This window comes from Cervus canadensis, chromosome 3, assembly GCF_019320065.1.
Source record: "Cervus canadensis isolate Bull #8, Minnesota chromosome 3, ASM1932006v1, whole genome shotgun sequence".
NCBI classification, from domain to species: domain Eukaryota; kingdom Metazoa; phylum Chordata; class Mammalia; order Artiodactyla; family Cervidae; genus Cervus; species Cervus canadensis.
Window position 1 is genome coordinate 99,732,692 of NC_057388.1, and position 24,998 is coordinate 99,757,689.

A 24,998-nucleotide genomic window follows, 5' to 3' on the forward strand; every position below is an offset into this window, starting at 1 on the left:
CATAAAGTGATGGGACCAGATGCCATGATCTTAGTTTTCTGAATGTTGAGCTTTAAGCCAACTTTTTCACTCTCCTCTTTCACTTTCATCAAGAGGCTCTTTAGTTCTTCTTTACTTTCTGCCATAAGGGTGGTGTCATCTGCATATCTGAGGTTATTGATATTTCTCCCAGCAATCTTGATTCCAGCTTGTGTTTCCTCCAGCCTGGCATTTCTCATGATGTACTCTGCATATAAGTTAAATAAGCAGGGTGACAACATACAGCCTCGATGTACTCCTTTTCCTATTTGGAACCAGTCTGTTGTTCCATGTCCAGTTCTAACTGTTGCTTCCTGACCTGCATACAGGTTTCTCAAGAGGCAGGTCAGGTGGTCTGGTATTCCCATCTCTTTCAGAATTGTCCACAGTTTATTGTGATCCACACAGTCAAAGGCTTTGGCATAGTCAATAAAGCAGAAATAGATGTTTTTCTGGAACTCTCTTGCTTTTTCGATGATCCAGTGAATGCTGGCAATTTGATCTCTGGTTCCTCTGCCTTTTCTAAAACCAGCTTGAACATCTGGAAACTCACAGTTCACATATTGCTGAAGCCTGGCTTGGAGAATTTTAAGCATTACTTTACTAGCATGTGAGAGAAGATTATTTTATATTTATTGAATATTATATATGTATTAAATATTATATTTTTAAAAATTTTTATTATATATTATATTGATAAAATATATATTATGCTATAACATATTATATTAATTATACAACTTGACCAATTTAAATTTCTCATTGTTTCTAAAGTGGTTTATATAGCTCACTTTATTGTTATTGAGTACATAATTATATGGCCTTCCCTCGTGACTTAGATGTAAAGAATCTGCCTGCCAGTGCTGGAGACCTGGATTCAATCCCTGAGTAGGGGAGATCCCCTGGAGAAGAAATGGCTACCCACTCCAGTATTCCTTCCTGGATAATCCCATGGACAGAGGAGCCTGGCAGACTACAGTCCACGGGGTCATAAAGAGTCAGACACAGCTGAGAGACTAACACAACAATCTATATAGTTATACCCTAGGCAAATAATTATACATAATGAAAAATCCAGCTCATAGGATTTTTATCTTTATTATCTTCCATGATATTACAAAAATGTTTTCTCAAAGTATTTGCACCAATTTACATTCCCTCATGAGTTCATTTGCTCTATATCCTAACCTACACTTCGTATGTTTTTCTTTTTCAATATAACTATTCTGTGGCTTTAATTTGTGTGTTCCTCATGGCAACCCACTCCAGTACTCTTGCCTGGAAAATTCCATCGGTGGGGGAGCCTGGTAGGGTGCCATCCATGGGGTCGCAAAGGGTCGGACACGACAGAGCAACTTCACTTTCTTTCTTTCTATAGTTCCTTTTGGTGAAGGAAATGGCAACCCACTCCAGTGTTCTTGCCTGGAGAATCCCATGGACAGAGGGGCCTGGTGGGCTACAGTCTATGGGGTTGCAAAGAGTCGGACACGACTAAGCAACTAACACACACATACATGACTAACGAAGTTAGACACTTTCATACCCTGATTGGCTAGATGGATAATCATATTTGTGAAGGGTCTTTTCCATTTCCTTTTTTGTCTAGTTTTTTTCTATTGGGCTGTTCATATTTTTCTTATTGCTTTGCAGTATTTACATATTCTGGATGCAAATCTTTTGTCATATAAATTTTAAGTATTTCCTTACACTGTGGTTTGAATTTTAACACTCTTCATGGTGACTTTTGATAAAAAAGTTTTTAATTTTAACAAACCTACTTTATCAGTTTTATATAGTTAGTGTATTTTGTATTCTGTTTAAAAATTCTTGCTTACTCCAAGGTTAAAAAAATGTATTTCTATTTTTTTTCCTCTAAGGGCAATGTTGTTTTAATCTTCCACACTGAGATCTTAAAATAAGTCTAGAGTTGACTTTTGTGTATGGTGTCAGGTAGGAGTCCAGAATATTTTTTTTCTTGAATTTCTAATAGACCCATCACTGCTTACTGAAATTACCATCTTTCATCCTCTGCATTGTAGTGCCACCTTTACTATAAATCATATATACTTGTTTATGTTGATCTATTTCTAGAGTCTCTTATTTTGTTCCATTGTTAGTTTGTCTGCTCTTTTGCTAATTTCATATTACCTTCATTACTGTTAGTCAGTTGTGTCCGACTCTTTGTGACTCCATGGACTGTAGCCCTCCAAGCTCCTTGTCCATGGGATTCTCCAGGCAAGAATACTGAAGTGAGTTGCCATTCCCTTCTCCAGGCGATCTTCCCGACCCAGGGATCAAACCCAGGTCTCCTGCATTGCAGGCAGATTCTTCACCTTCCAAGACACCGGGGACGCTCTTTATTATAGCTTTATAGTAAATCTTGGGGCTTCCCTGCTGGCTCAAATGGTAAAGAATTTGTCTGCAATGTGGGATCCACAGAGATGCAGCTCGATCCTGGGTCAGGAAGAACCCCTGGAGGAGGAAATGGCTACCCACTCCAGTTTTCTTGCCTGAAAAACCCCATGGACAGAGGAACTTGGTGAGCTATAGTCCATGGGGTCACAAAAGAGTCAGACCAGACTAAGTGACTAAACAGCAACAACATAGTAAGTCTTGACATGTAGTTGAGTAAGTTCTCCAAATTATTCTTATTTTTCTTTAAGGTTGCCCAGCTTATTTTTGACCCTTTAGATTTCTGAATAAATTTTAGAATCAGTCTGTCAGCTTCCTCTCAAAACCCACTAGAAATTTGATTCTGATCACATAAAATTCACAGATTAATTTTGGGAGAATTTACATCTTTATAAGAGTGAATATTCTAATCCATGAATGAGATATATTCCTCTACTTATTAAGATTTTAGTTTTGAGATTTTTGGTACAGAGGACTTGAAAGTTTTTTCCAAAATTTTTCTAAGTACTTAATGTTTGATTTTATTTAAATATTATTTTTAATTTTCCATTTAGCTGTTGTTAGCATATAGATTTAAAGTTGATTTTTTAAATATTTGCTGATCTTGAAATGGAAATCACACTAAATTAACTTATTAATTCTCCTAGTTTGTCTATGGACTCTTGCATTTTCCTTTTACAACAGTGTTACCCGCAAATAATGACCATTTAAGATGTTCTCAAATGTACATTTTTCTCCTTGTAACACTAAGGATACTTTTTCATTCTAATTTTTCTATATACTTTGGGATATGCAGCTATAGTAGGTTTTAGAAAATGGAGACTGATTTCAAAGAATATAAGAAATAACATTTCAGTAAACATGAAAAGTTAAATTTCAGTAAACATTAAAAGTAAAATACAAAATGTTAAAAGTAAAAGTAAAATGTTAGATCTAAAGAGGAAGCTCTGATTTTGAAAGAAGTTGGCTACATTCACAGAATTAAAGCATCTATCAGAGACTCTACTGAAAAAAAAATCCTTGTCTCAAATGGAAGTTGAATAAGATAATTTCCAAGCCGATTTCCAGTTCTCAATTCCATTAGTCAGTAATTTCTGGCAAAATGACATAAAAATCTATGTGAAAGACAACTGGAGCGTACTCTTTAGAAAAGTTTGGTGTTAAGGAAATCATAGAGATAGATTTGTTATGAGTCAATTGCCATAATCCAGGTGTGAGTTATGAGGATCTGTGTTATTGTGTAACTACGGAAACCAGAAAGGCCATATGTATATCTCAGTTTCACTTCTGGTGTCTGGGATTCAGCAAGTGCCTTAAAACTGAGACAGGAATGTTAGGGCAGACTTTATGGGAAAGTGTTGTGTTTATCTGACTGTATTGGATTTCTAGTCTTAACTTTTTTTTTTTTAATAGAGGTTGATAGACTTTGGAACAATTTATGTATGGCAATGTAACTGACCTTTTGAACTTTAAAGATCTCAGCCTCAGAGGTAGCAGGGCTATTTAAATATCTGTCTCAGATTTAGGAAACTCAACAGCCTAGAAGTTACTCCAAATCCCCAAACTTCTCCACTGATCCCTTCCAACCTATTTTGTATTTAAAGAGGATGAAGGAGGAATATCAGTTATATATTTGGAGAATTAGTGAGCACTTTTAAGGTGATTGTATGGCTATGATGTAATTTTTGTTCCGTCTAAGTTGTGTCTGACTCTTTTCGAGCCCATGGACTGAAGCATGCCAGGCTTCCTTGTCCTTCCCTGTAATTGCTTTGTTTATAATAAGCATGAAAGGTTGATCTGTTATATTTACTTAGTTATTTTAGTTTAATTTATTTATTTTTAATTGGAGGATACTTGCTTACAATATTGCATTGGTTTCTGCCATACATCAACATGAATCAGTCACAGGCATACGCATTTATACTGTGGTTTTTCAGAGCAATTACAATAGATGTTAGCATCTAAAATACTTTCTAAATGAGCAGTATTGTGACATATTCTTTTGTTTTTTAAATCACAAAATCTATACTTGGATATATTCCTTTAATAAGAAAGATTCAGACATTATAGTTATGTACAAAATAAAAATAGGGAAGTCCTTATTTGTAATGCTTTCTCTTTATTTCCAAATCACCTACCCAGAATCAGATCAAGAGCTTTGTATGTATCCTTCTCTTGATCTTTCTAAGCTTTTGCCTATGTTAACATAGGTATTTATATATTTTGTACATATATTTATATATTTTTGGTTTTGTTTTCACATGAAAACTATTTATCTTATTTAATAACTTGCTTTTAAAATTTGGGACATTTTTATATATTAAAAAGTGCTTGAGACAATCATCTATTTTTTTTTGGTTAGTGTTGTGAATTATACTAAAAAGATTTCTTAATTTTGAACCACTGTAGCATTCGTTTGAGAATCCTCTCTTGACTATTATGAGTTAATTCTTTTAATACCCTAATGAATTCAGATTGCTAACATTTTATTAAAATTTTACATATCTATCTTTTTTAAGTGAAATTGGCTTATACTTTTTTATATAATTGTTTGCTTGGACTCTCCCTATCTAGTTTGTTGCCAGGATTATTCTAGTCTAATAAAATTAATCAGAAAACTTTTTACCTTGTTCTGAAAATATATATATTACATGAGAATATTCTATTCCCTAAATCATACGGGCAAAATATCATTTTTCTAGGGAAAGGCCTTTGACTACTTTTTACAATTTTCATGGTTAATGATCATTTGATTTTTTATCTCTTCTTATCTAATCTTGATTATCTAATGTTTCACTATTTGAAGATTCAAATTACAGTTTCCCATTCATTGGTAAATATTTAATCCTAGTATCTGTTGTCATTCTGCGTTTTTTGTTCCTAATCTTGTTTGTCACCCCACCTTTGTCAAAATAGGACTTGATAATGTTTTCATATTTCTTAGATCTTTTCAAAGAGTCTCCTTTAGGTTTATTGATCTGCCAAACTAATACCAAAACATGTCTTCACACTATAATAATTATCAGGGTGGAATGACAGCAGGAATTGGTATGTACACCATTAGAATATGATAAGAAGTTCCCAAACACATATTCATATTCTCATATTTGTACACTTAAATTTAGTTTATAATAAAAATAGAATTTCAAATCAATAGTAGAAGCTAGGTCTATTTCATGGGGATGTCTGGCTTACTTTACTATGCTTGCTGACAACACAATAGCACATATTCTTAGATTATTACCTGGAAAAAAAATTTCATGTTTTTAATTGATTGTAGGTACTTGCTTCTTTTCTCTTTCATTAGTTACTGCTTTTACTTATTAGCTTTTCATGTAGCTCTTATGGCTTTGTTTTGTTCTTTTCCAGTTTCCTGTGTTGTACATTGAGTTGCTCGTGATATATAACATTACTTTCTCTTTTTCCTTGGTTCCCCCTTCCCTCCTCTATTTCTCTTTTTACTCCTTTTGGAATCTTCTAGCTGAGTGCTGCTCTGTGAGTCCACTGGTCGCTTGACTTATCCTTTCTACGTCCATTTCTTTATCTTTGTGGATTATGTCCTTGGATAATCTTAAAATGAATTAAAACTATTTTCTTGCCTTGACACTTCTTTCTTTTATTGTTTCCTTTTTGTTATTCAGTACAAATATTGAGTTTGAAACCTTGCTGTTAGATACCTTCACTTTCCATGCTCTTTATTGCTTTTCTTAATGGAAGCAACTGTTGTGTGCCCGTGTCTGAAGGTAGGAATTATGTCTATTTTGAAGGCTAATAATGTTTTTTCTATTAACTGCTTCCTCCAATTTGTTTATTAAGTTTGGTCCCTTCCTATCATGATGTTCATTTCAGCCACTCAGTTGTGTCTGACTCTTTGCGACCCCATGGACTGCAGCATGCCAGGCCTCCCTGTCCATCACCAATCCCCAGAGCTTACTCAAACCCATGTCCATGGAGTCAGTGATGCCATCCAACCATCTCATCCTCTGTCGTCCCCTTCTCCTCCTGCCTTCCATCTTTCCCAGCACCAGGGTCTTTTCAAATGAGTCAGTTCTTCACATCAGGTGGCCAAAGTATTGGAGTTTCAGCTTCAGCATCAGTCCTTCCAATGAATATTCAGGGCTGGTTTCCCTTAGGATAGACTGGTTAGATCTCCTTGCAGTCCAAGAGACTCTCAAGAGTCTTCTCCAACACCACAGTTCAAAAGCATTCATTCTTTGGCGCTCTTTTTTGGGCTCCAAAATCACTGCAGCTGGTAACTGCAGCCATGAAATTAAAAGATGCTTGCTCCTTGGAAGAAAAGTTATGACCAACCTAGACAGTATATTAAAAAGCAGAGACATTACTTTGCCAACAAAGGTCCATCTAGTCAAAGATATGGTTTTTCCAGTAGTCATGTATGGATCATGATGTTAGTTTCTCTCAAATTTTGGGTGGCTTGACTTTCATATTTGTATTTCATTATCTATGACTGCCTGTCCTATTTACCTTAGCTCATGCTGAGAATTGAGGAGGAGAGGGAAAATGGTGGAGAGAAAAATGGATACTTATCTGGGAGTGGTGCTGGTGGCCGGGGGGTGGGGGGTGGGGGGGCAGTTTATCAGCTGCTGCGTTGCCATACCTTCTGGGTCCCAGCATGTCTCCTCACTCCCTTACTTACTTGCTCAGTTGTGTCCTACCCTTTGTGACCCCATGGACTATAGCCCACCAGGCTCCTCTGTCTATGGAATCTTCCAGTCAAGAACACTGCAGTGCTTGTCATTTCCTCCTCCAGGGAGATCTTCCCGACCCACGGATCAAACCTGTGTCTCCAGCATCTCATGCATTGGCAGGAGGACTCTTTACCACTGAGCCACCTGAGAAGCTCCCTCAGTCCCTTAACCTATCAATAAACACTTTTGGATGCCCACCCATTAGCAGGAGCTAACCAGTATCTGTGAGAGCTTCCCAATTAATCATCTGCAGCTATATCCCAGGTTTCTCTTCCACTTCTCCACACCTACCTGACTTGGAGCTGTTCTTTTTCTTCTCTTGTGTTTTAAGCTATGAATATGTGTTTTCCCTAGAGCTGATAAAGTTGATTTTCTGTGTTTCAGGAACTTCATAACTTTTCTGGTCTGCTGCACTGAACTATATTTTGCTGTTTTACAATGGATTTGTAATTTCTTTCTTAATGATACTTCTGTCAATTCACGTAGAATCAGTTGGGTGGAGAGGTGAATACCTGTGCTTTTTTCAGCATTTTGGTTCAATTTGCCATCTATTTAATTTATTATAACAAAACAAATTTTTAAGTAAATTAATCTATCATTGAAACATATATATTATCATATGTGAAACAGATCACCAATCCAGGTTCAATGCATGAGACAGGGTGCTCAGGGCTGGTGCACTGGGATGACCCTGAGGGATGGGATGCAGAAGGAGGTGGGAGGGGGGGTTCAGGATGGGGAACACATGAAAAAAACAATCTGTAGGAACTTTAGAAAATACATCTCACCAAATGATAGTAATTTAAAAAAAATCTATAATCAAGCCACTGTGAGAAACCACGTGTGGTTTATTTTTACCTTGTGGACACTGTAAATTTGTTTGACATCACTGTCTATCCTAGTTTGATCTTAACTTTCTCAGTGTTCCTTTGATTTCCTTTTCTTATTTCTTAGAAATGCGTTTCTTCATGCTGTGTGCAGGCTAAGTCACTTCAACTGTGTCCGACTCTTTGTAATCTCATGGACTGTAGCCCGCCAGTCTCCTCTGTCCATGGGATTCTCCAGCCAAGAATACTGGTGTGGGTTGCTGTACCCTCCTCCAGGGGATTTTCCCAACCCCTGGGATCCAACCCAAATCTCTTATGTCTCACCTGCATTGGCAGGCGGGTTCTTTACCACTAGCGCCACTTGGGAATCCACATATTGTTAGCTATTTCCATGACTCTCCCTTGTGAGAAAGTCCACAGTGTTTGGTCCAGCATTCACCTCACTGTTGCTATGGATACTGTGAGCCTCCAGTCTCACTTCTCTCCCGTGGTATTCTTGGCACAATGAACTTACGGATCTACTGAGTCTCTTGTGCATCGCTGCTTTCTCTGCTTGGAGTCCTTCTCTGCTGGTCACGTGTCTAACCCCTCCTAGTGCATTAGGGCTGGACTTACCTTTCACTTGCCTAGAAGCCCACCCTACCCCCACCCTCACCCTAGTCTTCTAGGCTGGACGTGGTGGCTGGTATGTGTGTCCCCTCAGCCCCAGGGCACACCACTGCAGCACGCATCATATTGTGAGTACCTGGATTTACAAGTTGATTATAAGTTTGCTGAAGGCAAGAACTGGGTCTTATTTATCTGTATTATTATTAATAGCTCCATGTTGAGTAGGTAATACATGCATGTTGGATGGCTGGATAAATGTATGAATAAAAGAAGAATAAATACATGACTGAATGGAATTGTGCCCCATCAGAAATTCTTCTTGCAGTAAAATTGGTTACAAATAAATAGATGACTGGTATTTTCCTTCATTTCACGTAATGCTCATTCTGTGCTGTTGCTATAGGATGTCTGCAGGCAGAAATATAAGTGCTGCTGGAAACCTGTGCCAGATACTGCCATCCCCTGGTGCTTCTTCCCCAGGAACTGGGGCTATGAAGTCAGCAACTGGGTTGATAACACAAGCACAGGTGAGCACTGCTCTAACATTGCCCCCGGGGATCACTTTACATGGACCGATAAGTTAACTGCAAAATAAAGACCAAATACTTCTCTCTCCTCCCCTGACCTCCAGTGTATAAAGTCCAGTTGAGAAAGTTGCCATCACCATCTCTGTTTGGATATGACATAATCGACGCCGTCTTCACAGCTGAACATCAGACATCCAATCGTTTCCATTTTAAGGTTAGCTTGATAGTTATCACTGAAGACATCTCTGCAGACAGCAGAGCCTCCATGCTGGGTTCAGATCATTCTCCTTTATAAGCTCTGGAGGCAGGAGGTGCCTTTGATTCTCTCTGCAGGAATCTCCTGATAGGATGGGCAGACTGATGTTTATTTGATGGGGGAAGCGTGAGTTTTTTATTTCCTTTTCAAATCAGGAAACCCAGGGTCAAGAATTAGAAGCTGTCATTACTGGGGGTTATTTGAGAGTGAAAATTTTTATAGAAGCTCTAAAAGGAAGTGTCCTTTCTGTTTTCCATCTGACAGATCACTGATTTCAATAACATGCGCTATGAAGTCCCCCATGAAAATGTTAAGCTCTTTGATGTGAATGCTGGTGCTTCCAATTTGAACTATCATCTAGAAGTCATTCAAAAACCCTTCAGCATCAAAATAATGAGGACCAGCAACAAGAGAGTCTTGTGAGCTTTTCAACCTTCTTTGTATACCTTTGAATATATGTCCCAGTGAGTGGCATTCATTCTGACTTAATTGCAGGTAGTTGAAGAGATGAGTATGACTCGGGAAAATGTTTGAACCTCAAAAATGTCAAAGCTTTTACTGTAAATCATTAACACTGGTAATCTGTCATGATCACAGAGAACAAAGAATACTGAAATGTAATGTGCTCATTTACTCAGTTATGTAAATACTCTTGTGATTCATGTATATTTTAAAAGTGGCAGCGATACTCTTTTAGATAACCATTTACACTGGAACTCAACTTCACTGCTTATCATTCCATAGTGTTATTTCCTGAGAAACTTACCAGTAAGCACCTAACAGCAGCTTAAACTTAAACCAGAAATTGTACTGGAGAAAATATAAGGATAATAATGTCAGTGAAATCTATGCAATCCTGTCACACATGAATTACCACTCAGCTGTGTGATCCTAGGCAAATTATCTCACCTCCTCAGTCTCCGTTTCCTTGGAATCAAAACAGCCACTGTTGCTGTGTGTGTTGAGATGCTATTTATAAAGCATCCAGAATGGTGCCTGGCAGGATGCTGATGGAAGTAGATGGATGGGGTTGCATTGAATAGCTGGCCTCATATCTCCAGGGCTGTGCTCCTTGAAGAATCAAAGAATCGGAGACACCCTAGAAGGGCCTTCAAAGGTAGCATACAAGCAGGTGATGGTAACATCTGAAACAGCTGTTCCCTGAGTGGACAGGCAGGGAAGCAGAGAGACTGCTGACACAGAGAGCTATTGGTTGACTCCTGCCCTTATTTCATGGCCCTTTCTCCAGGTTGGACACCAGCATCGGGCCCCTCCAGTTTGCCCAGCAGTACCTGCAGCTCTCCATGCGACTGCCCAGTGCCAACGTGTACGGGCTGGGCGAACACGTGCACCAGCAGTTCCGCCACAACATGACCTGGAAGACCTGGCCCATCTTTACCCGGGACGCCACCCCCACCGAGGTGAGGTCCCCAGCCTCCTGCCGATGGCTCACAGCAAGCAATGCCCGCTCTTCTTGCCAGAAAGTAACCTACAGAGTAAAGTAGATGGTCAAGTAATGTAACCTACAAAGTTACATTGATATTTTGCCCAATTTATATAATCTGTTTGCGTTGAAGAATATTTGTTCATAAGGTTTATAAACTCACAATCAGTAATATAGAGATTTTGGAAAGCATCTCACTTTTAAAGGAACATATAGTTTTTTATGAGAAAGTTTTCTTATTTATTTATGGCTGCACTGCATGGCATGTGGGACCTTAGATTCCCCACCAGGGGTTGAACCTGTACCCCTGCAATGGAAGCTTGAACTCTTAACCACTGGACTGCCAGGGAAGTCCCAAAGGAAAATATAATTTAATGATTTTGTTATAGCCTAATATATACTAGAAAAAACATCTGCAAAATACCTTTGTTTGCCTTCAGTAACTGAGCAGTGTCTAGGGAAAAGCTTCAGCAGGGGCCATTCTCAGTAGAACTTTGTAGACTAAAAGAAAATGCCTCTTTTGGCTGCTTTGTTCTGCGGATTAATATATATTCCAGAGACAGTGATGTTGGCATCACCTGGGAGCTTGTTAGAAATGCAGAACCTCAGGGCATAGCCCAGACCTACGAATCAGAACCTACGTTTCAATAAGATCCATAAGTGAATCACATGCATATTAAAATGGGAGAAAAGCTGGTTTATAGCAGTAACTTATTTGTAGTCCAGGAGTCCTTCCTCCACCCCTCCCTTCCTTCCTTTCTCTTCCCTCTCTCGCCTTCCCTTTCTTTTCTCTTTCTTACCTTCCCTCATCCCCTCCACCTCTCCTTCTTTCTTTTTAATATTTTTAAACACATAGCCTGTTTTCTCTCCAAGTGAAGCTTCCCTGATGGCTCAGTTGGTAAAGAGTCTGCCTGCAATGTGGGAGCCCCAGGTTCGATCCCTGGGTGGGGAAGATCCCCTGGAGAAGGAAATGGCAACCCACTCCCATTCTTGCCTGGAGAATTCCATGGACAGAGGAGCCTGGTGGGCTGCAATCCATGGGGTCACAAAGAGTCGGACACGACTAAGTGACTAACACTTTCACTTTCTTTCTATCCAAGTGCTGATGTTGAGAGTCTTCCTGGCTATAATTTCAAAACCAGCCTAATTTTGCATAGACCTGCTGGCCTTCCGTCCTTTGCATATCATGCTCACTCTCTTTCTCCTCATCTCTGGAAATTTACTGTGATCAGTTCTGTACCAGGGGCTAAGTTTGCAACATCATACCGGAGCTTTCATAAAGCTTTCTGTATGTTATAATCTCAATATCTTCTATTCTTATAGCACTTACATTTATACACAGTCTCTCTTTTTATATCAGTGCTCATCACAGCCTTGTGAGTGATTCAGTATCTTTTTTAAAATTTTAAACTTTTGTATGTTATTTATAGAAAAATTGGAAAACAGTTAGGCATAAAGAAGAAATTCAAGATTGCTCATCATATTCTCTCCTTCTGCTAGCATTTTATTGTGTGTTGTTACCAATATTTTCCAAATAAAAAATAATTTGATGGTTGTTGTTGTTTAGTCACTCAGTCGTGTTCTGCTCTTTGAGACCCCATGGACTGCAGCACACCAGTCTTCCCTGTCCTTCACCAGGCTTCCCTGTCTTTCACCAGGCTTCCCTGTCCTTCACCACCTCCTGGAGTTTGCTCAATCTCATGCCTGTTGAGTCAGTGATGCCATCCAACCATCTCATCCTCTGTCGTCCCCTTCTCCTCCTGCCTTCTATCTTTCCCAGCATCAGGGTCTTTTCTAGTGAATCAACTCTTTGCATCAGGTGGCCAAAGTATTGGAGCTTTAGCTTTAGCATCAGCCCTTCCAATGAATATTCAGGTTGATTTGCTGGAAATATAATTTATACCATGATATTTATGTTTAGTGTACAGTTTAATAATTTTACAATTTAATAATCTTAGTTTCAGTGTACAATTTAATAATTTACTGAGTTGTGCAACCATCATCATATTCCAGTTTCAGAACATTTTCATTACCCCAGTAGGATCCCTCCTTCTCTTTTAGATTTAATCCCATCCTTACCCCAGTTGCCTACTCCAGCCCCTGTCACTAATCTGCTTTCTGTCTGGATATATTTGACTTTTCTGGATATTTTTCATGAATAGGATTGTATAATATATGGTCTTTTGTGTCTGTTCTTTTCACTTACCATAGTGTTTATGAGGTTGATGAGACTTCCCAGGTGGTCCAGTGGTTAGGACTCTGCACTTCCACTGCAAGGGGCACAGGTTCAATCCTTGGTTGGGGAACTAAGATCCCATATGCTGCACAATGTGGTCAAATAAATAAAATTAAATTAAAAAAATTCTTTCAGAAAATAAGTTTGGCCTGGATCAGCCAAAAAGAAAACAACCCCCCCAAAAAATCATTTATGAGGTTGACACTTGTATCATGAAGTATCACAAATCAGTATTTCAGTTCTCATTTACTACTAATAGTGTTCCTTTGGATAGATATACCATATTTTGCCTATCCATTTGCCTGTTGATGTTACCATTTCAAAACCTTTTTGGTACAGTATTGAACCACATCAAATGTTAACAGCGTTATCTATTGTGCATGGCTTTTGATTTTATTTTAGGTTGAATAAAAATGTTTTCAACAGGCATTACCATTATTTTCTTTATTTTTGTTGTCAGGGCATGATCAATCTATATGGAGCTCACACATTCTTCTTGTGCCTGGAAGACACCAGCGGCTTCTCTTTCGGGGTTTTTCTGATGAACAGTAACGCCATGGGTAGGAAACATCTCTTTCTCTTGGCAGCAATATGTCTTGGAATGCTGCTTTTATAAAAATGCTTTTCATAGTGAGATCATTGTCTAAAGTTGAAGGTATTAATATATTGGACCTACAATATATCTCTATAGAAACTGAAACTCAAACATAGATTAACCTGTTTACAAATCCAGTTCAAGCTGGAAGCTATTTTCATTGAAGACTGCTTCAGTGTTCTCTTTTGATGCAATGTTACCCATAATATTTTATAGATAATAGACTCCATTGATAGACACATTCCAAAGATACCTGTAGATTTCACCATTAAACCATGCTGTCTGTCTGTAGACAACAAGGCTGTGTTTTGTAGGGTTTCTCATAGCCCACCTCACCTCCCTCCAGTTTCTGGACTAATGGAGCTAGAATAAGAGTTCATTTTTATTTTTTAACTGTAAGCTCATCTAATAAGTTTAAAAAATTTTTTCCTTCAAGCTAAATCACTCACAGATCCCATGAATTTGTATTTTTATATGGTCAGATTAAAACAGATTTTGTCCTTCTTTCTCTTAAAAAATAAATTCTTCATTAGTATTTTACTCATTTAATATTTTGATATTTTGATGAGCTGAATATTTTGATGAACTGATGAATGATATTTTGATGAACTGAAGAGCCTCTTGATGAAAGTGAAAGTGGAGAGTGAAAAAGCTGGCTTAAAACTCAACATTCAAAAGACGAAGATTGAAAAAAAAACGAAGATTGTGGCATCCAGTCTCATCACTTCATGGCAAATAGATGGGGAAACAATGGAAACAGTGACAGACTTTATTTTCTTGGACTTCAAAATCATTGCAGATGGTGACTGCAGTCATGAAATTAAAAGACACTTGCTCCTTGGAAGAAAAGCTATGACAAACCTAGATAGCATATTAAACAATAAAGATATTATTTTGCCAACAAAGGTCCATCTGGTCAAAGCTATGGTTTTTCCAGTTGTCATGTATGGATGTAAGAGTTGGACTATAAAGAAAGCTGAGCACTGAAGAATTGATGCTTTTGAACTGTGGTGTTGAAGAAGACTCTTGAGAGTCCCTTGGACTGCAAGGAGATCCAACCAGTCCGTCCTAAAGGAAATCAGTCCTGAATATTCATTGGAAGGACTGATGCTGAAGCTGAAAGTCCAATACTTTGGCCACATGATGTGAAGAACTGACTCAGTGGAAAAGACCCTGATGCTGGGAAAGATTGAAGGCAGGAGGAGAAGGGGACGACAGAGGATGAGATGACTGGATGGTATCACCGACTCAATGGACATGAGTTTGAGTAAGCTCTGGGAGTTGGTGATGGACAGGGAAGCCTGGCATGCAGCAGTCCATGGGGCCCCAAAGAGTTGTTAGATTGAGTGACTGAACTGAGCTGAACTGAATATTTTGATAAACTTCAGCAATCACCCAAAGAAAACAACATGCGTGATTTTCAACTCTTTAATAGTGAGACTGAGCCTGTTTTGGATAATTCAGGCATTCATATTCCAGAGATGGGTATATTTCCAACTATAACATTCTAAGAACTCTTATCTTACTGCTTTCAGAAGTCACCCTTCAGCCCGCTCCTGCCGTCACTTACCGCACGATCGGGGGTATTCTTGACTTCTATGTGTTCCTGGGAAATACTCCAGAACAAGTGGTTCAGGAATACCTGGAGGTACGGGCTTGGTGTTTAGATTATTAGAAGGTCACATGGAGTTGGACACTACTGCAGCAACATAGCACACCCACATGCACACACAATCATTATTTATTGCAGTTATCTCATGCATTCAGTATAAATTAACAGGAGAACAATTAAAATTGTGAGTGAATTATGGATTCCAAATGCTGGGACTGCGAGTCTTTCATTAGCTGGAAGCATGTTTGTTTGTTTGGCTGTACCAGATCTTAGTTGTGTAATGTGGGATCTAGTTCCCTGACCAGGGGTTGAACATGGATCTTCTGCATTGGGAGCTCAATGTCTTAGTCATGGGATCACTAGGAAAGTCTCAGCTGTTCATCTATTTTGATGCACATTTATTGAGTGCCTTCTACATGCTGAAGAGGCACTGTGCAAGGCTTGAGAAATGCAAAACTAAGTTAGATGCCATTCCTGTTTTCAGGGAGCTCATAGTCCATCTATGTATGATGAATCATTCCAAAGATAAGATCTAAGGCCACAGATCAGCAAAATCTATTCATTCATTCAACAAATAAAAAAATTACTGAGAAGAAACTATGTAAAAGGAACTGTGCTACTTATTTTCAGTTCAAACTATAGGACAGGAAGGAACTTTAGACATCATTTAGCCTAAACTTTCTACGCTACAGACGAAAAGCATCAGGTACAGAAAAATGGAGCGATTTGTTCAAGATGGCACAATTTATAATAACATAGGAGAAATATAACAAAGCCTGAAATAATAGTAATAGGAAGCACCTTATAATTAGTGCTACTAATAAGATGCAAATACACTGCATGGGGACTCAGAGCCACGAGAGAGTCCCCCTCCTGAGGCGACTCTCCTAAGGAAGGACAGGACAGCGGCTCTCAGGGAACATTTAAGACAGGGCTGTATGTGAGATCTTCTCAGAGTGTTGGCTTGAGCAACTTATAGAATTGGATTTTAAACATAGTCCATTATTTCTTCATCCATCCCATTCAATATTAGTCCTGATGCTTTATGCTTAGCACTTCTCGCTGTCTGAAATTAGACACGTGAGAGCAGGAATCACTTCTGCTGTATGCCACTAAATCCCAAGTGCCTTGTCAATCCTTTGCCACAATATCAACACTTAGATTCACTGAGTGAATGAATGTTGCTTCTTTCTTTCCCCCAATATTATATTGTGATTCAAGCATTACCTGCAAGTCCCACTGTTTTCTGATGTTGCTGTTGTCAGGAATACATTTAGGTAGTTAGGTGAGCTGTAGAATTTTGCAAATTGCCCAGGAGGTTACTCTCAGCTTCAACATTTTTAGATCTGAGGACTTAAGAGAAAATGAAGTGAAGGTAGTATTTTCTGTGTCAGAAGTGGTGCTACAGTGTGTATTCTAAATGCTTAGACACTTCTTTATTTATCTTTTCAGCTTGTTGGACGACCATTCTTGCCTCCCTACTGGAGTCTTGGGTTCCAGCTTAGTCGCAGGAATTATGGTGGCATTGATGGATTGAAAAATGTTGTAAACCGAACTCGTGAAGCTGAGATCCCATATGTAAGTTGGAACTTCTCTTATCAGCTTAGAAGAACTTCATATGCTTTGGAGTATGTAGTAGGTTGGAGGAAAATAGCATCTGGTAACAAAGCCCCAGTCAACTCCCATAGACTCATGTACCCATGATTTTGGAAAATGTCATTTAACCACTTCACATTTCAATCTTCTCATTAAGAATAACACCTACATCTCATAGGATGGTATGCAAACACAAAACATACACATGCACGAGAGTTTGGTTAATTAAAGCTCTATGCTTTTGTTATTTATCTTTGTTAATTATTACTCTGGCAGTTTTAGGGCAAGAAGACCAATTTCTCCTCTTATGATCTATTCTAGTTCAATGTTTAGGCTCCAAGTTAGAACATGGTTATAACATTACTAATATACTCATTCAAACACACCTTAAAGAGAACTTGTTTTATGTCAAGCATCCAAGTTCTCAAGTTACAAGGTGAACAAGATCCAGTCCTACTTCAAGTTCTCAATTCCTTATGACATGCTTCTATTGGTATGAAGGGTAAACCTGCAATCTAAGAGAGCCGGTATCTTTCAGAAAGGGTTTCTTTACTCCCAGAGTATAGCCAAGTCTGGACAGTTCCAGGATCGTTAAGAACTATGGCTTTAGTTTTAATCATCAAGAACCAGAGCTATAATATCTTCCATCAGCGTGATCTTATTTCTCAGTTCTAATTGACCAGCACTGTCTTTCAGGATGTCCAGTACTCTGACATTGACTACATGGATGAAAAGAAGGATTTCACTATTGATGGAGTGGCTTTCCATGGTCTCTCAGACTTTGCCAATGAGTTACATAAAAATGGACTGAAATATGTAATTATTATGGTACGTTCAAACACTTATTCTGTTGCCTAATTTTTCCTTTCAAAGTGGGAAAAGTTACTAAACAGTACTTATTATATTCACTTAATAGAATCCGGGGATCTTAAATAACTCTGACTACCAGCCTTATGTGAATGGAAGCAGAAAGAGAGTGTGGATCATGGGGGACAAAGGCTTTGCTGTTGGGCAGGTAATTTCTCAAGAAAACTGGAGTGATTACGATCATTTTGGGAAGTTTGTACTTTTGGTATGAAGATGAGTAGGTAGAAAGCAAGTTACAGTATCATTACTGTTTTCGTAACTTTAGTGTTTTCTTTTATTATTACTTTTAGACCAGTAGATGGAATAATAGAAAGATTAAAATTCTGAAGGATTTTTTAGTTGAAATATATTATATATATTAATACCATTGTTTAAGTTTAAAGTATATAACACGTTGATTTGATCCATGTGTGATGTGACTGCTATTGTAGTAATAATTAGTGCTTCTATCACTTCATATATTATGATTTCTTTATTGTGGTGGGAAAAACAGCTAGTCTAATTAAAAATCTATACCCTGACTCTCCAATACTACAGATAATGAGAAGAAATTTTTTTTAAGATTTATTTGTTTATTCTATTTTTTGGCCTTGGTGAGTCTTCGTAGCTTTGCATGGACTTCAGTTGCAGTGAGTTGGGGCTACTCTTTGTTATGGTGTGACTTCCCCTGACCAACAAACAACATGAATCATTTGATCTAGGATGTTGGCAGAGGAAATCATAGTGGGGGTGGTTGGAGTTCATTATAAAGGCATTCAGGTAGAATAAAGTTTGCTGGCCCTGCTCTAGGTGGAATGTTGTTGCTGCAAGTGACTTCTTTGCCACATGTCTGTCCCCTGAGGTCCAAAATTATCTCTAATTATGATCTGCTGTCATCACCTAAAACGAAGGACCAGGAGTTCAGTCCACTTAACAGGAAGAACTTTAAGCTCTTATCTTGAGTTTTAAGAAGCCTCTGAATTATAAATACATATAAATTGTATACATTGTATTACTTGAGCATAAAATTGTCCCTAAAAGACAATCTATACATTTGCTGGGGAAATGAGCAAGAAAGTATGCACAAAAGCTTATATCCTATAAATTCATAATTTACAATAATTTGGCTATGGCTGTATCTTTGTGCTATTTGTAGAAAATGTTAAAAGCTACACTTTGATAGGAATAGATAGGAAGAGAAGATAGGGTAAGAAATAATTGGGCCTGAGTAAGAAGCATGAAATTAATTTAACCACTTAAAAAAGATTGCTTATATGATGAAACCAATGTATTATTTAGAAATATCATTATTCAAAGAAGATTTTAGATTACCTTTAATTGACAACACATTAAAGAAATTTAATCATTCTCTTCTAAAATATTGTCCAGTTAGATTTCCAGTATTTTAAACAGTTTTTCTCCCAATTGACCTGACATAATTTTACCTTTTTTTTTAATAGGAAAAAGACATTTGATGGCTTCTTATCTATTTAATGACTTCTTTTTCCTTTTCTTCTTTGTTTCCTTGGCTCCTTGCTCCTATTTTACTATTAAATTTTAGGAAGAGTCACAAATTTTGATTCTTAAGTGATAAGATGCATGGGGCTTCTAGTAGAAGAAATGGTAGCCAGCAATAAATCCAAAGTGAACCATCGAACAGACTAATTGCCACAGCCTTCTTTCTTCTCTAGGCATACCCTGGTTGGACAGTTTTTCCTGATTTTACTAATTCAGATGGTACTAAGTGGTGGAAAGAGCAGTTCAGTGAATTTTATAAAACTCTGGAGTTTGATGGAGTGTGGATTGTAAGTTTGCTGTTTCAGGATCAAACCTATTTTGGGAACAGATATTCCAAATCGTGAGATAAACTTTGACTCTGATCTGTAATAAAATAGTTTGCTTGAGTAGCGATATTTAAAATCCTTTTACTTAATGTTGAATTTATATGCAGTAAGTTGGACTCCTCAAAACTCTGGGAAGTTTAACTTTGGATCTGCCACTAACTGATTATTTCTTTTTGAGAAAGTCCTTTGTTTTCTCATGGCTTCAGCTTTTACCTCCACTAACTGTATTTTAACTTAAAAATACTGTTTTATGAGAAGCTATTAATATAATTATTATTGTCACACTGATTCATTAAAATTTAAAATTAATTATTAAAGAATTATTTCATGAGCATCTTTTATTTTTTAGGTGGGGATAACTGGTGGGGATATTTCTTTGAAATTTAAAAAATTAACTGTTTAGTAAAATCAAGCATCACCTACTTTTAGTTCATATTTAAAGAAGTGGATAGAAAATTTGGAGCTTCGAATTCAGTAAGCATTACTCAACAGCTACCTGTGCATCAGTAACATTTTCCATTTTGTGTATTTTGTGTCTTTGTAGGAAATGGATGAAGTATCTAGCTTTCTACAAGGTTCTGATCAACAGTGTGAAGTAAACAACTTCAACTTTCCTCCTTTCAAACCTCGTAAGTTTCGACTTGTTTCCTAGTGATGGAGGAATGAGATGTATTTAAAACAACCTTGATAGTACTTGGTGTGGCCAGGAGCAATCTACTTCCCAGCTCAAGGGACTCCCCATCCAAACACCCTGACCACCCTGACCACTCTTCTGCAGGAGACCTTGCTGCATTGTTCAGTCTCTGAATACCTTTTCGTTGCCATAATCCAACGGCAAGCACTTGGTGGAAGCCATACCTCCTATAGTTGTAGAGTTTTACATACTTCCACCCTATTCACTGTCTCCAAACCCTTCATACAAATGGTTCAATGTTAAACTTTATAATCAGAATATCAGAATACATTAAGGTACAGACTACCTGCCATTAAAGTAAATCTTTGTTTTGTTAACTTTTCTTTTTTAAAAAAAATTTATTTATTTTTGGCTGTGCTGGGTCTTCATAGCTGCGTGCGGGTTTTAGTTGTGGAGAGCAGAGGCTACGCTCTAGTTGTGGTGTGTGGGCTTTTCATTGCTGTGGTTACTCTTCTTGCAGAACACAGGCTCTATGAGTTCAGGCTCAGTAGTTGTGGTGCGCTGGGCTTCATTGCCCCATTGCATGTGGGATCTTCTTGGACTAGGGACTGAATCCTCGTCTCCTACATTGGCAGACAGATTCTTTACCATTGAGCTACCAGGAAAAAAAAAAAAAAGCTCATTAGCAAGAGTTTAAAGTATGATTCCTTTTCAGTCCTTCCTATTTTTAAGGCCTTTTCCTAATGAGTTTTCCAATCCCTGATTTTGAAAGAGTATGTCTGTGTGAAAGAGAGAGAGAAAGAGAGAGGAAGAGGGAGAAACAGTGTATAATAGTTTATGCTGGAATCTGGAAACAAATGAACATCTCAGTGGATAAACACAAGTTTACTCACATAATATTGTAGTGTGGGACATGTGACTCTCATCCAGCAATGATTCAGGGACCTGGTTACTTTCACAGTCTGTTCTCCCATCCCAGGGTCCTTTACTTCCAGCTTACTGGGTGGAAGAGAGGGTAGAGGGATTCTTATGGACACTCCTGGAAGTGGGGTGTATTTAACATGCTCACATTCCTTTGGCCAGACTCCAGTAACATAGTCTCAGCTTAATGTCAAGTGAAAGTGTGAAATATTCTCCCAGGAAGAGAATACAGGCTTGCTGAGCCTCTGGCCAACTTCTGCCACTTTATTCTGATTTATCCACTTCATGTGCACCCTTGGACCAAGGTTTAGCTGTTTCTTTGGTCCCTTTTGGTCACAGCAGGAGTGGAGAATTTTTCAGGCAGAGTCTTGACTTTCAACTATTTAACTTTTTGTAAAATCTACTGTTTGCTTCTCTCATGTATTCTTTTTTCTTAATTAAAACTTTTTTTTAGCTATGCTGGGTCTGCATTCTAGGTACAGTGAGTGGGGTCTGCTCTTGATTGCCTTTCACGGGTTTCTCATCGTGATGCTTCTCTTGTTGCAGAGCAGGGGCTCCAGGCAGGCGGGCTTCAGTAGTTGGAGGGTGTGGGCGCGGTAGTTGTGGCATACAGGCTTGGTTGCCACGCTGAGTAAGTGAGGTCTCCCCAGACCAGGGATCAAACCTGTGTCCTCTGCATTGGCAGGCAGACTCTTAACCACTGGACCACCTGGGAAGTCTCACTTCTCCCTCTTAATCTTCATCCTACTCTGCTCAGTCTGTGTTCCCGCAAATTTTTTTCCCCACTCTGAATCAGCTTATCATGTTTCCCTTTTAATCTCTTGATTTTTTTCTTGGCAAAAACTGAGTGTTTTCCCCTCCAGAAAATGGCAGTCCTAACACCTTCTGCTTGCTTCTGTTGAGCACCCCATTCTCTACCCCATGGTGCTTAGTCTCCCCATGTGTAAAACCAGCTGCTTTGCCTCGTAGCTGGTTTGCTTTTTGCATTTTCAGGACTGGACAGTCTACCTTAGTGTGATAAAGATTTAGATAAATTAACTTTGATCCTGGGAAATTTTAGTGTCGTTTCTTATAATCAAAGTCGTTGTGAATCTCATTCCACAATCTGAATTGTGCCAGAAACAGAATTTTCTTTATTTCTGAAAAAAGTTTTCTGAAACTGTGTCTCATACTGAGGTCCTATGTGCAGACAAGGCTTCATGAAGGACGGTCCCCGGTCATCAGTCTTCAAGGAGAAGGGAAAAGAAGCAGGTGCATAAATTAGGAGTTTGGGATTAGCAGATACAAATTACTGTATATAAAATAGGTAGCCAACGAAGTCCTATTGAACAGCACAGGGAGTTAGATTCAATATCTTATAATAAACCATAATGGAAAGGAATAAATAAACATATACATACATATATATATACACACACACACACACACACACACACACACACATATATATATATATCTGAGTCACTTTGCAGTATACCAGAAATGAATACAACATCATAAATCAACTATATTCAATAAAAGCTAATAAAGAAAATTTTTAAAAAAGGCAATTGCAGATAAGGCAGAAAATACTGAGCATCTTAGGCATGAGAAAGGGAAAATACAGAAATAGTAGTGGTTTCTAGAGGCAAAATCTGAATTCTTATTCATGAAACCACTCAAATATCTTATCTCATTAAAAAAAAAACTAATTGGGGTGTGAATGTCTACAATATAAAAGTGAAAATGTTCACTGCCCTCATACCTGTTCTCTATTCTTCTTGACAAAGTACATGTTGATAAATGCAAGTGCTTTGTTTATATTTAAACTCAGATGAACCATTGCCCTGAACATGTTTCCTCACTTGCCTAAGTAGCATTCTTTGTGAGCTCATGGAAGTGCAAATTAATTTTAATGATCCAGTTCAGCGTAGGCCCCAGGTGCGTGTGTGCTCAGTTGTGTCTGACTCTGTGACCCCAGGACTGTAGCCCGCCAGGCTCCTCTGTCCATGGGATTCTCTAGGCAAGAATACCGGAGTGGATTGCCATTTCCTTCTCCAGGGGATCTTCCTGGCCCAGGGATCGAACCCACATCTCTGGTGTCTCCGGCATTGGCAGGCAGGTTCTTTAGCACCAAACCACCTGGGAAGCCCAGGCCAAAGGTAGGAAGTGGCATTTAGGGTATTTAAAATCTGGAAAGGATTTTGTCAGGTGGAGACTGTCAGGGAAGGTCAGTAACCAAGAAACAAGTGATTGGGTGGTTCTTTTGTTCCAGTTGGTGGACAGGGATGTGCCTCACAGATGGGTATTTTCCCACAGGAGTTTTGGACGGCTTACTTTTCGCAAGAACCCTCTGCATGGACACAGAGTTTTATGGGGGCCTTCACTACGATGTCCACAGCTTGTATGGCTATACCATGGCAAGAGCCACGGACTCGTAAGCATGGGTTTTCCTCCTAATTCCAGATCTGGGGAGGTGGGAGGTGAAGGGTTTCTCTTGTCTTTCATCACTGTATATTTCAAATATTTTAGTGGTTATAGGCATATAGAAACTCAGATCTTACAGGATACTTAAGAGGTTTTCCTTATAATCCCAGGTTTTTATGCAGGATTATTTTTGATTCGCTTCATTATTTCAAAGATTGGCTTCATTATTTTAGGAACTTCATTATTTTGAAGATACTCAAAGGTATTAACATACAGGGTATTTAGAAGTCCCAGTTGGACATTAGTACTTGCTTGGGTCCTGTTACTGAATGTACTCAGATCACCACACTAGGGCTGCCTGATTCAGTCAATAAAAATACAGGCTACCCAGTTAAATCTGCACTTGCTGCTGTTATTGTTCAGTTGCTCAGTCTTTTCTGACTCTTTGTGACCCTGTGGACTACAGCACAGCCAGGCTTCCCTGTCCTTCACCATCTCCTGGAGTTTGCTCAAATTCATGTTCGTTGAGTCTGTGATGCCGTCCAACCATCTCATCCTCTCTTGCCCCTTTCTCCTCCTGACCTCAATCTTTCCCAACATCAAGGTCTCTTCCAGTGAGTCGACTCTTCACTTCAGGTGGCCAAGGTATTGGAGCTTCGCTTTAGCCTTGGTCTTTTCAGTGAATATTCAAGGTTGATTTCCTTTAGAATTGACTGCAAGGGACTCTCAAGAGTCTTCTCCAGCACCACAGTTCAAAAGCATCAATTCTTTGGCACTCAGCCTTCTTTACGGTCCAGCTCTTACATCCAAACATGACTACTAGAAAAACCATAGGTTTACAATATGCTTAATGTGCCAAAATCTTATTATTTTTTAATATTCTTTTTTTTTTTGCTGGACTGTCAGTTTTTATGCAGGTCAGAGTTGCCCATGTATCTTTAGTGTGTGAACTGAAGACATGCTTGTTGAATGAATAAATACTGGGCCTGAGGAAGAGAACGTCAGGATGGGCCCCTCAGGGACTTAATTCTAGAGGCAGAGTCTGTGTTGATTTTGTCTTCCAGCACCATTTTGCCATCAAGACTTTTTATTAATGCTGAATCATCCAGATCAGAGTAGATCCTTGCCTAGTAAATGAAAAAGTGTTTATTTCAATGAAAGACAAGCTTCAAAAAGGACACACATTTCTGATTTTCTGTCTTGTCTTTTCTGGCTTCTTTTTCTCTTTCTCTACCTTTCCTGAGAAATAAACTAGATGAATAAGACTCAATTTCCCCATCTTTGAAATGAGAGACTTGGATCAATGTTTTCTATAGCAGCAGTAGTGTTAGTCACTCAGTCCTGTCCGACTCTTTGTGACCCCATGGACTGTAGCCCACCAGGCTCCTCTGTCCAAAGGATTCTCCAGGCAAGAATACTGGAGTGGGTTGCCATTTCCTCCTCCAGGGGATCTTCTAGACCCAGGGATTGAACCTGAGTCTTTAGCATTTCAGGCAGATTCTTTAT

At 38.6% G+C, this 24,998-nt stretch overlaps 1 protein-coding gene across 2 annotated transcripts in view; it reads left to right on the plus strand.

Annotated features, from left to right (window-relative positions):
* The window catches only part of MGAM (maltase-glucoamylase), a 199,588-nt gene that overhangs the window by 109,320 nt on the left and 65,270 nt on the right, over positions 1-24,998 (plus strand). Inside the window, exons 4-15 of one of the 2 annotated variants that reach the window (XM_043463906.1) lie at positions 8,979-9,102; positions 9,207-9,316; positions 9,623-9,777; positions 10,608-10,779; positions 13,499-13,598; positions 15,169-15,281; positions 16,698-16,823; positions 17,538-17,669; positions 17,758-17,856; positions 19,379-19,492; positions 20,076-20,160; positions 23,385-23,502. The exons of the other annotated variant lie outside the window; for it this stretch is intronic. Coding sequence (XP_043319841.1) covers positions 8,979-9,102; positions 9,207-9,316; positions 9,623-9,777; positions 10,608-10,779; positions 13,499-13,598; positions 15,169-15,281; positions 16,698-16,823; positions 17,538-17,669; positions 17,758-17,856; positions 19,379-19,492; positions 20,076-20,160; positions 23,385-23,502 — 1,448 coding nt within the window. The remainder of the gene's footprint in view (positions 1-8,978; positions 9,103-9,206; positions 9,317-9,622; positions 9,778-10,607; positions 10,780-13,498; positions 13,599-15,168; positions 15,282-16,697; positions 16,824-17,537; positions 17,670-17,757; positions 17,857-19,378; positions 19,493-20,075; positions 20,161-23,384; positions 23,503-24,998) is intronic. 2 annotated transcript variants of the gene reach the window in all.